Genomic DNA, 16,282 nt, shown 5'->3' with positions numbered 1-16,282 from the left:
CAGGAATCTAAAAATGACGCCGAAGGTTGGCTGATTCTCACAAGTGCATCTCACAAAAGGTTCGAGGCTACCCTGCACAATCACTACTGCGTGAGTGCGCCTCGTTCGGTACTCATCAGTGTAACTGTAACTGCACGCAGCATTGTGTGTCGTCTGTCTGCAAAGAAAAAAATGTAAAATGAAACAAAGTGCAGGTCAACTGAGAGCGGGGCAAAGCCGCCAGGAGGACGTAGGAAAACGGACACTCACGTTAACCTCAATATAGTACTGTCCCGCACCATTGAAAAATCCTCCATGCGGCTCGGCTAAATTGTTAATCGCTCTTTCATTCAGGGCACACATCCTGCTTTCGCCTGCTGCTTGTCAACCCGGAGCTTCTTTGAAAATGTTTTTATTTAATTTGTTACGTGACAGAAGTCAAATGCGGAGGTTACGTACATAGAAATTGGATTTCCTGATATAGTGGTGTAGAGAAATTTCCCTTTCAAAACCACGGCCCGGCACTGCTTGGCAACTGGCGATAAAGGGATGTGGTGAAGGAACGAGCTCTGCTGTGTCTAGAAGTGACGGGGAGAGGAGACTGAGCACATGAATTAAAATGGCTCGAGAAATCCGATCAAAGAGGGAGACGATGGGACAATGTAGAGGCGAGCGCAGGGTTAATGGAAAAGGCCACACAGCCCCTGTACAAGGAGAGAGAAATACATCTGCTTCCCTCAGTAATGGTTTATCGCCCATTAAGACCTAGGTTTCACTTGCAAGGGAGACTATTAGCCATAAAGTACAATTTTGCGTTTGATGTATCTTTTGATGTTCAGCGAGACTCGGCTGCTGTGGCTGGGCCTTACTGGGCTTTCAGCAGCTCTCTGAGGTACTTTGATTTGACTGCCCTGCATCAGGCAGTAATTGCTGCTACACGGCTTCCAAGACTGGGTCAGGGGTGTCTTTGGGCTTAATGGAGGCCCAGCAAAGTAGACGCGGAATATAGAGGCCATGTGGAGCCTGTGATGCTAGCTGGACTGCAGACGGCCGCCCATGCAGCAGCCGACCACTGTACGAGTGCTCAACGCTCAACGTGTGCAGCCATGGAGTGGCACGCCGGCAGCGCCCATCGCGTCTCAATTAGCGCTCATCGATGATGACAGTGCGGGCCAATTATGTGTCATTACGGGTGGTAACGGAGGTGGCCCCAAACAGCTGCTTTCAATTAAGCCGCATGGCAGTCGAGCGACACTGGGTCCTCAGATCGTCTCATCCCAAACGAAGGGGAGACCGTTACCGATGCAAAGGAGAAAAGGATTGAGCCATATCTCTGCAGTTAAGTGCCTGTCTGACAGCTCTGCAGTGGGAGTCATATTGCCTTGGCTGTATCACTCAATGGGGTTTTGTGTATTTTATTATCCTCTGAGTCTGTGTACGGTACAGCCAAGGGGACACCACTCTCTCTGTCTACCCCCCTGGCTCCTGATTCTTCCATTAAAACACTGTGGTGTCAGTTAAGTGGGGCGTTATTTATTTATAGGCAATTTCACACCCTGCTGGAGCCCTGATTAGGGATGCAGGTCTATTTGGGAGGCGCAGCACAGTCTACTGGTTTCATCTGACAGTCATCCTCAAATTAATTTAGCAAGGAGGGCTGGGCCAGGCCGCAGGAGCAGGGTGACACGAACCCAATTAATACACTCTGCAAGGGCGGGCAGGTAGCTGGGCAGTGCTCGCTCGCTCGGGGGAGTAATTGCTTAAACAATATCTTAAAACACAAGCGAAATGGTGTCAGGGGGCCTACAAATCAGAACCAAGAGGGCCCTGTCTTGTTAGGAGTCATCTGGAGTGAGATAGCTGTGTGCTTCATTTTCCACCGACGTCACTGACTTTCTGTCGCATGTTTGTTTGTTTTGTTTAATTCTAGTGGTTTGAAAATCGGTAGCAATCCCCCAGTTCCCGCCGGGTGTTGTACCTGACGAACAGTCAGTCAGTTGGGAGGGACTGACGGACAGATGGTCAGTAGCACGGGGGAGTGCAACTGAAAAATGCGCATCGAACCCTCCGAGGACAATGTGGCTAATTAGCTATTACATCTCCTGCAGGGGTTTTCACTGTCAAAGCAAATTACTCTGATTCAAGCATAAAATGTTTTGCTTCAGTGTTGTGCTCAACTATAATGCCACCTCCTTCCTAATGGAGCACACATGGGCACTGTGAATGCAGCCTTGACACAGAGAGATTATGATTGGCGAGACACAACACCCAGCTCGACACTGAGCAGATCAAACACGGCAACGTCTGGTCCACCATGTTCCAGCAGGAAGATGCCATGGGCGTGTGATTGTATGCGACCGGGGAACGATCGATCATGGGGGGCTTTGGGGCCCTTACCTTCTCCATGAGCTGTCGGAGCTGCCTGCTGCGGGGGTCTCGGGTACACATGCTCTGCGCAGGAGCCACAACGGTGCAGATACACTTCCCGTCTGGGTCTTGGGCTGAGCTGTAGATCTGCCACCCTTCCTCCGGGCTAGGGAACAGGGTCTGTGGAGGGAGGGAGAGAGAGAGAGAAGGGGGGTCACAAAAAAAGAAAAGAGGTCACAATAGAGTCACCGATACACTGACTGAAGAAGCAAGGGAGGTTGTTATAGATACACAGCCACTGAAATAGTGTCTGGACACTCCAGGACAATAACACAGCATTCAACGTCAGAGACTGTGCTGTTTGAGAGAGAGACGGAGAGAGGGGTCAGTGCTGGCACACTGATGGACTGTGCATGAGAAATGCATTTACACTGTCCAGCTCCAACGGCAGGGTGACAGAAACACCCGGCCTGAATACACACTTCAATATGGAGAGTGGAGAGGGTCTAGGGGGTGATAGTGACGGATTGCGGCTGAGGGTAGGTGGCAAATTCACTGACACTGGATTGAATCAGACTGACAGAAAAAAAAGTGTATAAACACCACTGAAACCTGAGCTGTCAATTGAGTGCATCTGTCACAAAGTGAGGCACTTTGCTCTGAGTATGTATGTATGTGGCTCCCAAAAAATTTTGTAACCATAAACATTAAACTTTCCACTTAAGTTTAATGTTTAATGAATAATAAAGCTATCCGGAAAACGAAACAGACCAAGCACAACAAAGCATGACAGGACTCGGTAAATCGCCCTCAAAGGTTGGGCACCATCGTTCAGATACTGCTGGGATACCTCTACACCCAATCCAAAAAGAAAGCTGATGTCCAGACAGGTGTTCAGAGGCCAGGTGTATGTTATCGTCATCTCTCCTGCAGTGTGTGACAAACAAATGCTGAATGTTAATCTTAAGGAGTCTAAATTGGCGACGGCAACGTAGAAGGAATTGTGTGGCTGAGCTGGCGTTCCCCGGTGAAGCATCTCTCCACTCCGGCACTGGATGCTAGTGGACCGAATCCTCGTGGCCTCGCAGCAAAGGGTTACAGCCTGAGAATAGCCGCCCCCGCCGGTTCCCGCAGTAATGAATTCCACTGCGATCTAATTAGAGGCCCCGCTCGGTACCTGTGCACATAACTCTCGCCCGCAGCCTCCCCGGCTCGGGTGCTTAAATATTTATGGGCTTTTATTCAATGGCCCCCACGCTGAAATCATCCGTCTTCGTCTGTGCAGCTCGCGCTCGGCAGCAGCGGCGGCCGCATGTCCCTCGTGGCCACGGGCGGCTCAGAGGCAGGGAGCGCAGACTCCGCCGTAATGATCTGCCACGGCCTCCTGCCCCAACCAGCGGGTGTTGGTGGCCGGCGCCCCTTGTGTAAAGCCGTTCGAGCAGAGCCCCGCGTGGGCGCAGGGTGAGTCACACTCCAGCAAGAGATCCTGCTCTCTGTGTGGCAGTGCTGTTGACTTTACTGTTTTATTTTTACTGCAGTCTGCTTTAGTGGACTGTGCGGCTAGTCCTGCCATTCTAGAGTTCATTTAGCTTGTTGTTTTAATGATTATTATGTATTTGTTTGTTTGTTTGTTTGTTTATTTCTTGGTAGACGCCCTTATGCAGAAACATTTTCAGGCATTACAAAAGTGGTAGTAATACAATCAACACAAAGTACAATTTAGAACATGACAAAAGTGCACTAGTACAGTCAGTACAAATTACAATAAGCACACATCCTAAGGTAAGGAGTTTCTTTAAGCATATTTCCAGTGAAGTCCGTGAAAGTGCTTCGTTGTTGGTGTTTTATTTCTGTTGTTGCTCTTGTTTGTTGCAAGGACTTGAGTGACACATTCCTCACTGGGACCCCACCGTCAGCATCGATGGCACAGTGATACACCACAGTCCACACTCGGATTGATGGTGCTCAGCAGCTGTATATATCATCCTTTGGGGGGGGGGGCGTCTCTCTACAGACATATCTGCCGTATTGGCATTTTTTTTCCTCCTGTAATATCCAGGCAGCTCATTAGGAGGAATGTACTGCCTTGTGGTCAAATGCTAATGCGTGGGGAACCTGAGCTGGTTCTTTCCCATAAAATATTTCTGGAGCTCATTTGCATGTAGCCATGTTCCCAGCCTCATTGTTTAGCATGCATTACCTTCATGATATCGCATGTGGAACAGCCGTGGATAAAGGCATCTGCTAAGTAATATGAATAATATTTACCCTCCCCTGTGTGACACATGTTCTTCTCGACGGTGTAGTTCTCGCCACATCCTCCACTACCACTATCCCATATCGATACCCACTCCTTCCCAAGCCATCTTTCTTGATGTGGCTTTCCTCGGAGATCACTTTGCCAGCATCGGATATTTATGAGTTCGGCCGCCCATTGCTCAGCGCCATTGCGCCGCGGCAGCAGCAGAGATATTGCACGGCCCGAGCGCGGTGCTGCTCCTCACTGCTGAGCTGCCAGCCCCCTCGATATTCATACCTGTGTGTGCATCTCCGTGCAAAAGACCAGGGACGAGCACAAGCTTCCTTCACACCACGGGCCGAGAGGATCTTCACTAATTTTAGGGATACACATTGCGCTATTGAGTCAATGATCAATCCCTTTAGTTTTGAACTCGGTGATGTGAGACCCTAACACACAGCTGTGCTTGTAAGCTAACCGTCGTGGTGGCTGCCGGCGCAGAACTGGCCACTAGTCCAATTTCTGAGGTGGGCTACTTACGGTCACTGTCTGACCACCAGCCCCACTTGGGGATCACCGCCGACGGTGAAACCTGCACGCTGTGTAGATGTACACCGCAGCTTCTCATGTCAGCTAAATGGTGACGGGCATTAGTCTCTGGCACAATGAAACACGGCTCTGACAGGGGGCCACGGTGCAGAACTCAGCACTCTGACTTGGCAGCTGTGAGGGGAGGTAGGCAACTGTTGAGGTTGAGCCAGTAGGCCAGAGAGAGTCCCCTGAGAGGAATCTGTCTCCAGGCACCCTCCTGGCCTTGCAAAAGCATCAAAACCAGGCTCCGATTTCAATATGTTAAATGTATACACATATATACATACGTTAAAGAAAACGCACAGCGAGCATGCAGTCTGCGTTGTTCAGGGCTACTGATGTTGTGTACTTGCAGAACTTTTTTTAATTGGGCCAAAATCCCAAGAAGACCTGTTTGTCGATGCAAAGCTTTGCAAACAAACACAGCTTTGTGGGAGAGGTGATGTGAGGGTTATAAAGCAGAACGATCTGGCTGCGCTGTCTGAAGCAGGAGTTTTTATTCTAACAAACCCACGTTTAGAGAACAGCAGAAGCGGGAGGGAGTCTGACAAGCTGTACAGACAAAAGAAAAGGCAGTAACTCCTGGGAACTAATTTGGAGGCATGCATCTCCGTGGCAGTCCTGAAATAATCCGTGTGCTTTCCTTTTTTCTTCTCATCCTTCTGTTTTTCTCATGAGTGAATCCTGAGCCAAGTGTCGTGTGCTCAAGCACCTGATTTATTAAAACCTACGCTGCCGAACACGCTATCTTATATAATCAGGGCTGGTGTGCTTCTTCAGACTGCTTCTACACACAGCTGTCGCTTTGCTTTCTCTGCCCCCTCCCTCCTCGCCTCACCAGCACACACCCCCCCACGCCCGCTCCTACCACACTGGGACGTCCCGGTCAGGGGTTAAAGGTGTTTATCTCAGGATGCCTCAGTGAACGCCAGCCTTTCCATGTGGCCTCTCATGTGATGAACGCTGTGCTTTGGTATCACCTGTTGTGTTGCCTGTATATATTGTCCCGTTATCGACAATTGTCCTGCACTCATCGGAGGGCGGGTTGAGCTCCAACCAGAAAGGTTCAACAAGAGCTTCGGCCATGGATGATGTTTACAGTGCTGATCCTGTCACCTCCCCGAGGTCCCAATATCGTGCGGCCATGTTGGGTGGTGTGTCACCTGTCATCTCATCCTTTGACATATCCATTCCATCTCTCTATCTCTCTCTCTCTCTCGCTCCCTTCCTCTCAATCAATCAATTCCTGCATCTCTCCCGCCCCACTCTCTCTCCCTATTTCTCCCACATACTCTCTCTCTCCCTCATTCCCTCCCTCCATCTTCCCAGGCGGACCACAACACCACATGCGGGAGGGTGGGTTTCTGACAGAACAGTGAAGACCAGCAGTGTGATACTTCCAACTCTCTACACAACGCACTTTTACTTCTTATTGGTGGTTTGTTTGTGTTTCTTGGTCTAGAAAGATGTAAGTAAGTAAACCGAAAAGCAGCTGACGAAATAAACCCCCCTAAACAAACAAAACAGAAAAATAGAGGAGGTCAAGTATTCAAAATTCAGGCTGGGATTTTGTTTACGATTTTCTTCACAACCACATACGCCACCTACCATTTACTTCATTAAATCGAATCGAGCCATCTGCGTCATTCAGGGTTTACTGCCCGAGCCAACCGTGATGATTTATAGCTGTATCTTTTTATATATATTGTATTGTGACAACTCTGAAATATGTGTCAGAGACGTCCTTGGCCTTTTATAAAACATTGTTTGAATAGACCTCAGAGATTCCTCATTGAATTGAATCGAATTCCCCTCGGAAAATAAGAGAGAGATGCTATTTTTAACATGGCTGATGGTATTATTGTGTGAGTGAGTGTGTATGTGCGTGTGCGTGTGTGTGTGTTTGACTGTGTGTGTGTAAATGTTAGTGTGTGTGTGAGTCTTTTTTCTCTTCCACTTGATTGAATACAACTGATACCGCGCAGTGTGTTTACACTGCAGCGGCCGGATGGTGTGAGCGCGCTGCTCTGGGGGTTTATTTTAGATTATGTTCATGTTTATTTTAAATGGGTCTCTGTGTTTATTGATTTCAGTGCAAAGCATAAGAGCACGCATTAATATTGGCAGATCCAAGCACAAAGTCAATCTCCTTCACTGCCTGAGTCACAATTGTGTTTCATTGACATATATATATTAACCTAAATCTCTTTCTTTCCTTTGATTCAAAGGTTTGGGGGGAAAGGTGCTTCTGTTCACCACTGCTTTATAGCCACATAAACTCCTTACTCTCCTTCAGTGTGTTCAAGATCTGTTTAATCACAGCTCTGTTCTCTGCACTCATGAACACCAGAAGCAAAAAATCCCTGATCTGCCTCTTTCCCTTTTTCGACCCTTACACTCATATCACCAGCACTGCCCTCTTCACACACAGACACAGGATCGGCCCGCCAGCTGACCCGGACGCAGAACGCACAACAGTCGGCTTCCCCGGGGGTTGGGGGGGGCGTCGGTGTATGCAGCAGGAAACGCGCTCTGCCATCCAGGCCACAGTCGTCCGCCAACGTGCAGATGTAATGGAGCAGCACCTGGGGAGCGCGGGCCTGTCGATGGTGAGACGTCACCCTGACAGGACTAGCTGTTCGTCAGTCGGTTACATCACCCCGTTACTGAAGCGCCCATCGATCACAGGCAGAGGACAGACAGCGCTGAAGGCTTCTTGCCTCGTTGTCATCCGCTTTGTTTATTTGACTGCGGCTGCAAAATCACTACGCCGTCTTTTTGTTGATGTCGCACTTTTATTGGCTTTTACAGTGATATACTACAGCCCCCCAAGAAGACAGCTTGCTTTGGTTTCTCGTCTTTTTCCTTTCGGTCCATGTTCCTCGGAGAGTTACGTGTATTTACGGTATCACGCAGCGGACACGCCACTGTCATAGCAATCAGGAGAAAGACCCTGTCATCAAACTGTCTGGTTAGGATTCACAGAGTAGAAACGGCAAACTGGTCCCTCTGGCTGCAGTGGACTTTCGCTTGCGACTGCAGTGCTGTGCTTTAACAAATGTGCTTTAATTCTCATGACTGAGCTTCAGAGCAGGGCTGGCGTTTTCATCCTCCCCACCTGTCTATTAAGAGTTGTCAAAAGAAAGAACAGAGAAGCCCATTGCAAGGTTCATTTCACTCGGGTGGACTCGCACATATTGCCTTCGTCTTGCCTCGCAGCTGTCCGTGAAAGCCACGTCTACGGAGCAAATTGGTGTGAGGTCTGAAGATGGAGGGAGGGGGGTGCTTTCCCTGCTGCCAAACACGGCACCCAGCTCAGACTAATAACTGGAATAATCGAGCGCTGATCTGTCATAATCACAGGTGCACCGTGCCATTCCTGCACGCTGTTGTGCTGCTCAGAGGTGACCGGTGTCTAATTTGCAAAGGTCTGGCAATTTTCTGCCTCCTGCCTCGTGAGATTTGACATTGTAGTCGGAGCCTGTGATCGAAGGAGGGGGAGGCAATGGAAAAGGGGAAAAAAACGAATAAGTGGCGCTCTGGAAGGCTAATAAACTTCTCTAGGAGGCAAGTCAGAGCTACTCTATCATTTTCTGTCATGACAAGAAATCCTGCCTCCCGTTCGATCTGATGAGCTCTCTTACACAGCAGAGCCCAGAAGTACCGGTGAACGCGCAAATTATCGCCACCTACTGTTGACACCTGCAGTAATGGAAGCAGAGAACTAGTGGAAACCATGTTCAGGACCAATCTAAACCAAGCTCTGTAACGTGTGGGGGGAATATTAATCAGTTATTTTTCTTCTCTTTTGCACTTTGGATAAAACAGTGTTTTTTTGTTCAAAAAAGATCTGAATGTGACCCTGTTTCTGCCAAAGCAGCCGCACTTACTTCTCTTGAGACCAAACACTCCCAGCCTCTACAACCGTAAGTGAGTCTGTCAAGAAATGGATCAATTCTCAGAGTTAGGTTTAATGTATTCCTCGCAGAAAATGCCCCTGTATTCTGTCTCCACGCGCTTAATTGAAGACCTCTTCCGGTCAGCAGAAATCCCACAGAGGATCGATATCCCCAAACTGACATGCTCCCAATCACTCCTCTCGCCGACAATACACAACAACATAAAAAAAGAGATAACATAAATAAATCTCCAATGAAAATCCCTCCCTCTGGCCATGTCGTAACCAGAGCAACGGAAAGCTTAGCCCGTTCTCGTTTCCAACAGGGAGGTCACAGACGTGTTAGATTAGACGTGTTTGCTGGATTAGAAGCCAGTACATCTGGTTACTCCTCATTTAAAAATCAGACTGTCATGCAGCTTTGTTTTTTTCTTATAGGCATTTCGGAAAATGTGCCCTCCCTCTCTCTCTTTTTTTGGTTATCAGTAGATGTCTGTTTTATAGCCAAGCTGTCATCCTCAGCAGTTTGTTTTGTGATGCCAAGGGGCTGAGAGAGAGAGAGAGAAGAGAAACTGACAGACTGGGCTCTCACAGGGACCCCACAGTCTCAGGTCTGTGTGCTTACCCGTGTCAATGTGCTGCAGCTCTGCCAAAGCCATTTTCCACGACTAAAACTGATACAAAGCAAACGTAGAACACGTCGAGAGATGGCGTGTTTTGGGGCCGTAGTCCCAGACAGGGTGAGTTCAATACTTTTCGCTCCTATTTACCCATCAGTCTCTGGCCAACGCCAATCCACTCTTGGGGGCTCGTGATTGCCAAGCTGGCCAGAAGCCCTGTTGAGTGTTTGGGAAATCACACCCCTGGGCAACTGGGCAACCCCTCCACTCATCATATGAATATAAAAGTAAAAATATGAGCTTTCTTGTATTTTTCTAATAACTAATTACACATACATGAGTTTCCTTTACTGTTATTTCTGGATTTCAATCCTCTTTTCTTCTAACGAAGCCAAGAAAGATACCTTGTTGGGCTTCATTTGTGACCGGCTTGTAAATCGATGACATCAATGCGTTTCTCTCCACGGGGCTGGGGAGGGCGTAACCCCACGACCATTCACTCTCGGGCTAAACTCTGGATGAGCATGGGGAGTGTGTTTGTCTCGATCTGTGCCCCCTCCTGGCAAGTGTGAACGCTAATTGAAATGAAGAATATCGGCCAGTGTAGGTGTCTGCCGACCACAACCCTCTCGTACGGCATTAGCAGTAGCACCTCGCCGGCAGCACTTAGCCGCACTGACACGGGAGAGCACTTAACGGGCATTGTTCCCACCAACAGTACAGAGTCACCTCTCAGAGTTTTACAACCGCTCGGAAAGAGAGGGGCATAAAAACACGGAGGAACTAGGATGTCGTTTCTCTCTATTAAGATCCCACTCAGGCAGTGTGGGGGGGTGTCAGTACATTATAAATGAACTCCCTCTCTCCATCCCCCCTCTCCTCCTCCCTTCACGTTTCTCCGGGGTCGTGGAAACTTCCGCGGACACGTGCCGCTCTGATGTACGGTGCTACCTGCGGCTTTCTGATCGTCGACAGGACCCCCCCCTTCTGCCATACAACGCACCCTCCCTACACCCCCCACCGGTCTGCGTTCAGGCTGATCTGAGATGCACACCGATCTTCATTTGCATCCGGTGGTGTCTGTTGCATTCTGGCTCCAAAGAAACAAAGTCAGGCTGTATCTATCTCACAACTCCCTGTCAGACTCCTTTTGTGTCAAGCAAGCGGCGGGGGGCTTTGTCTGCGCGCCAGAGCAACAGATGCCGGATGCCTACTAATTGTTAATGCATTTCGAGTCACTTTCTGATGAGCAGAGCCGGCAAAGTTACAATGCAAAGTTTCAGGGGCTTTTTTATGGGCGGAGGGGACTCTGCAGCAAACTGGACTGGAGTCCCAGCCCCACAGCTGATCCGAGAAGTGTTTTATTGTGGGTGTAGGTGGTCTCTGTACGCCAAATCTTAAAATCACACATTCATAAAAGGGATACATTTTTCTGCCATGGATACTCCCCCCACTACAGCACACTTAAACGGGAGTATTCATTTACTCCCCCTATTCCCCCAACTCAGAAACAGCAGCTCCTGAAGTATATCTGAAGGCTGTGCTTATTGCCTCCTGTCCCTGGGTAAGGCGGTTCATGAATTTTGCCTTTTGTTTTCATGTATTTATTGGTTTATTTTAATGCGCATTTGCCTCAGAGAGCCAAGCAAAGATGATTTACTGTCTCCCCCCCAATAGCACAGTGAGCGTGACAAAGAATTAATTCAAATTTAAAAATAAAATGTGCACAATCGCCACTTTCATTACGCTGGGGGACGCTGGGAGTTCGCTGCCTTTTTCAGATGCTCTACCATCGGAAATCTGAAACGGTGCCCAAGAAAAAGTGTGCGCTATGGCCTGCCTGCAAAAGACAAAGACATCCAGGGGCTGTCCAGACACTCACAGAGAAGGTGCAGAATTGGGCGGTTTCACTTGTGTCCGAGGAATCTCTCAAATGTCCGGTCTCTGTGAAATGTTTGCTCACTGAGAAAAAGCCTCTGGATATTTTTGAAGGAAATGGTATTATTTATTTAGGTTAGCTCTAGGCCAACCTTGGAAATAAATAGTTTAATAAAGGCAGAAGACTAGAAAAACATTTGAAGTAGGTATATGTATGTGTGTGTGTGTGTGTGTTTGTATTCATTTATTCCAATTCCTCTCCAGGAACAAAGAACAATACCAGATTAAAACGTGTCTGATTTTAGACACAGGCAAGCTCACAACAGACTACGGTGGTAACACAACCGAAGAGGCAGACCAATCTGAGTACATTTTTTTAGTGTCGAGCGATTTAGAAACAAACAGATATGCCCAGACTGAATAATGCATGTCCTGTTTCCTCACATCCAGGGGTACGGCCGTGATATATAGAATGTTTGTATCGTAAATCATTTAGGCTCTGATTGTCTGATCTGTGTTTTGCTTTCCCTCGTCCATTTGATAATCTCTCCCTGTTTGAATATGCACACTAAAGCAACCTTTACAAGCCTACATCACACCTACAACCCTCACACCGAGAGACCTGAGCTCGTCCTGATGCACCGGCTCGTGTAAATCGACTAGGATTGCTCTGGAGACCCTCCCGTGCCAAGAAGCCGTCTCGAGATCTTTCACCAAGCGTGTGACCTTCATCATTAGACTGAGGAGGCAATGGACGCCGGCAGAACCTCCCTGTTAGCTACACATTCCATCTCAATCGCATTAAACATTGAAATATTCGCCCCCTCATTGTTTCCCGGCCCTCTGAAAGAGTGCTCATGGTACAGGGCCCCTAATTGACTCGTTAGTCCAAACACGTGTTGGGAGGTGGGCCGAGCTTCCAGGTTCACCACGAACATCATCCGTTTTCCTTCGTGAGGTGAAGCAGAAACCACCCATTGTTTGTTGTTCTGGCTGGCACACTGCGCGGCTCCTCTAATTAGCTTCTGTCCACCCCCCCGGTATGTTTCCACCATCTGTTTCTACCCAATTAGGTCTGTATTCCAGCTCTGCTTTGCTAGGAAGTCTGCAGTGAAGGGCTTCTCGTTAACTTGTGCAGAGGCGGCTGCAGTTGCACCTCAGGAGCGAGGAGTGGGAGAGGGATCTGTGACTGTGGTGATTGATGTTTGCATTAGCTGGATGCGACTCCCAACCCCTGTCCACCTGGAGGCCCCACAGTCTTTGGACAGTGGCTAAATATCAGCCTAATCTTGACCCTTTAAGCCTGTGATTGGTGCAATTAAGCATCTAGAGAGCATGGCTGGAATTGGGAACCACAAGTCCTCCGCACTAGTTAGAGCTCATCTGGATACTGTGGACAGTTCTGGGCTCCACACTTCAAGAAAGATATCGCTGCTCTAGAGGCAGTTCAGAGGAGAGCAACCAGACTTATTCCAGGTCTGAAGGGAAAGTCCTACTGAGAGACTGAGGAACTGAACCTTTTCACCCTGGAACAGAGGAGACTACGTGGGGACTTGATCCAAGTCTTCAACATCATGAAAGGCATCGACCACATCAAACCAGAGGAGCTTTTCCAGATCAGCAGGGACACACACACCCGGGACACAGATGGAAATTGGGCTTCAAGGCATTCAAGACAGAAAACAGGAAACACTTCTTCACACAGAGAGGCGTCACAATCTGAACAAACTCCCCAGCGATGTGGCTGAAGAGACAATTTGGGAACATTCAAAAACAGACTGGATAGGATCCTTGATCACTTAGTTATTAATTGACACCAAACGAGCATGATGGGGCGAATGGGCTCCTCTCAACTGGACACTGTCTTATGTTCTTATGTTCTTATAGCTCTCTGGGGACCAGGTCTGGAGTCCACTCCTCCAGTTGTCAGTTAATCAGTTGTGGACGTCAGTTTCTCGTATTTCATTATTGTCAAGCTTTTCTTTTCTCTTTAAAGTGGCATGGTTTTAGCACCACCAGCACCTTTGTATGTGTGAAGGAAGAGTCAATGAACCGAGCATCTCCTGACTTTTGTTTCAGCCGAGCTCCCAGTCAAAGAGTCAGTCTGGTTGGCTGATGAATAGACCGTGTGAATGAAATAGTTCTTCACAGGTGGCAAGCTGTCATGGGACCTCCAACGAATCTCATCAGCCAGGAACCGGGAAAGGTCTATGTATTACAAATCCAAGAAATAGACAACCTGAGTGATTGAGAGCTCCAGGCGAAATGAAAAACAGAGGACACCGTGGCCCCCCCCGGACACTGACTGGAGGAGATGTGTCCATTCCTATTAGAAGGCATGAACCTATTTCAGCTCTCCTGTCCTGCCATGTCTGTGAGATGAGGGATCCTGTGTGAGGAGCATTTAAAGTCTGATAAGATAAGTGTCTTCGTATGAGGGAAGCTGGGACAGTGACGCTATTCAAACGAAGATGTATTTTATTATTTTGTATAAATAACTCGGACTAGCTTTGGGCCATGAATCTCTGAAATGGATATTTGAAAGCCGTCTTTGATGTAAGGCTATCGCAGAGTTTAATTCACTCGGAGCGGGCTGATGTGGCTCTGAACGTCGTCTGTGCACCAGGGATGTACCACGGCCCCTCAAGGAAGATCTCGAGCTGTATTACAACTTACATAAACTATACATTAAGACTGCTGCCCCCCTCCCCATTAAAAATAGCAGTATAGATCATCGTCCTTCTTTGTTGTAGCTGTTGTCTAATCTTGAGAAAACGCTCAGTGACAGAACATGCCCGGTCTCAGGGATTTCGACCGATCTCGTAGCCTGCGTTGCGAAGCTTAATTCCCAATGGAATCGCGGCCAATTTTATGACAGAACACCTCCGGATGCCGTAACAATTATTCTTCGGGGCTGTTCGAGGGGCTGGGATCTTGTGTTCATATTTAAGGCTTGATAAGTGAGCAGGGCTCTATTTTTTTCTTTCCCTCCATTCACGGAATGCCAGGCTGAACCGGGGAAATAATGCGGTGGAAATTAAATTCATGGCTGCCTATGGGAGAGGGGATTGGGCGCAGGGGTGTACTCTGCTTCCTGTGAAAGCCATGTGTTCATACAAGGAGCGATATGGATCAAACTGATTCTTTACACCGAGTCTCATTACACCAAAACAAAACTAAAACAAATTCTCTAGGCGGTGTTACAGTTAAATTACCAGTCCTACAGAAATGCAGCAAAACATTACCGATATATACATTTAAGTCCCTGCAGTTACCGCACTGGCTTAAAAAACAGTCGAACGCCTCACAGAGACGGAACAATCCCTGTCTGGTTTGAAACGTAGCTTTTGTGTTTTGGTTCTGAAAACAAGGTTGAAAAATTATCTTATTAAAGAGACACTTCAGCGCGTGACCTGTTACAGCACATGTGTTGTGTTGCACAAGGGGGATCTTGATTGATTGTGATATGTATTTAACTTAATTAAGGTGCTTTTATACGCTATTAGCCCATTAAACACTCTGTCGAGCAGTACAATGGCATGGCGTGAGCGAATTAGGGAGACGCCGCACTTCAATTGTAATCCTTGTGACGGGGGATACTGGCTTTACGAACGGGCAATTTTACCCGGATTATGAACAGGCCACGGGTGCCGGCGGCTCTGTTGCGGGTCGCCCCGGATCTCACCTGAAGAGAACGCACCGTGTCATTTCTCTGGGTGATCCGCTCTTTGTACGTTTGTCAATTCAGCATCAGAAGAGCCTCGTTCCCACGTGACCTCGCACTCGGAGCTCAGTCCTCTGCAGTGGGACACGTGGCGCTGTGTTGTCTCTTCACACGTGGCTTCATCCTCCCCCCACCCCGTTCAGGTACGAGTCCCCCACCCTTTTCTGCCTGTCTGAGAAAAGGATCTTCCAAGCAGAACTAAGATGTGGAAAGCAAAATAAAATCCATGTCTAAATCAGCTACCATTCCCCCACCCCCCATCTCTTTCTGGGGAAGTGTTGTAGCGGAACAGATGGCGCCAGTGAAGCGGACAAGCGAATGTGTGGAGGTTATTCTCCTAATATTACAGTGACTCCTACTGCTCAGTCTGTGTTTGATGACTCGGGCGCCGGCCACAGTGTGTCCGCCACGGCCCGCCACTTAGAAAACCTAGACGCAGCACTAATGAGGAAGTCCCTGGTTGCAATCCAGCAGAGGCTAATAAAATACCAGTACAGCAACAGTACAGTAAAGCGGTTTGGAAAGCGAACACACCAGCCACTTCTCAGAGCTGAATCAGGGCCCTGCAAAATGTGTGAGTGGAGAACCTGTGCACAAACCCTGTCTCTCGTCCTCTGAGAGATGGTTTTGGGACTCTGTCTCCGTGGGCTGGGATGCTGTTACATATGAAGAGAAAAGTGAGAGAGAAGATCGGTGCCCCAGGCATTTCCAGTCTCTAGTGTCTCAACATGCCTGTGTTAATGGCTGTCAGCTAGCTTGTGTGTGTGTGAGGGAGAACTGGCTCTGTGTGTGTGTGTGTGTGTTTGTGTGTGTTTGTGTGTGTGTGTGTGTGTGTGTGTGTCTGTATGATGGGGCGCTGAGTCCGAGTGGCACCAGTGTGTTTAGGTGCCTCCGCTCTCTCCCACTCTTGCTCTATTCCCAGGCCACCCAGCCCCCGGCCTCGGCCCCGTCACACCGACCCCTCCAGCTCCCGGCCTCGGCCCCGT

General features: G+C 48.5%; 1 protein-coding gene across 2 annotated transcripts in view; it reads right to left on the bottom strand.

Moving 5' to 3' along the window:
• Nucleotides 1-16,282, bottom strand: part of olfm2a (olfactomedin 2a) — a 116,022-nt gene that overhangs the window by 28,127 nt on the left and 71,613 nt on the right. For both annotated transcript variants that reach the window (XM_066707828.1, XM_066707827.1), the window contains exon 2: nt 2,377-2,526. In XM_066707828.1, the coding sequence (XP_066563925.1) occupies nt 2,377-2,526 (150 nt within the window). The remainder of the gene's footprint in view (nt 1-2,376; nt 2,527-16,282) is intronic.

The sequence above is a fragment of the Amia ocellicauda genome, chromosome 7 (genome assembly GCF_036373705.1).
Source record: "Amia ocellicauda isolate fAmiCal2 chromosome 7, fAmiCal2.hap1, whole genome shotgun sequence".
Taxonomy (NCBI): Eukaryota; Metazoa; Chordata; class Actinopteri; order Amiiformes; family Amiidae; genus Amia; species Amia ocellicauda.
This window is presented reverse-complemented; position numbering and strand designations above follow the sequence as displayed.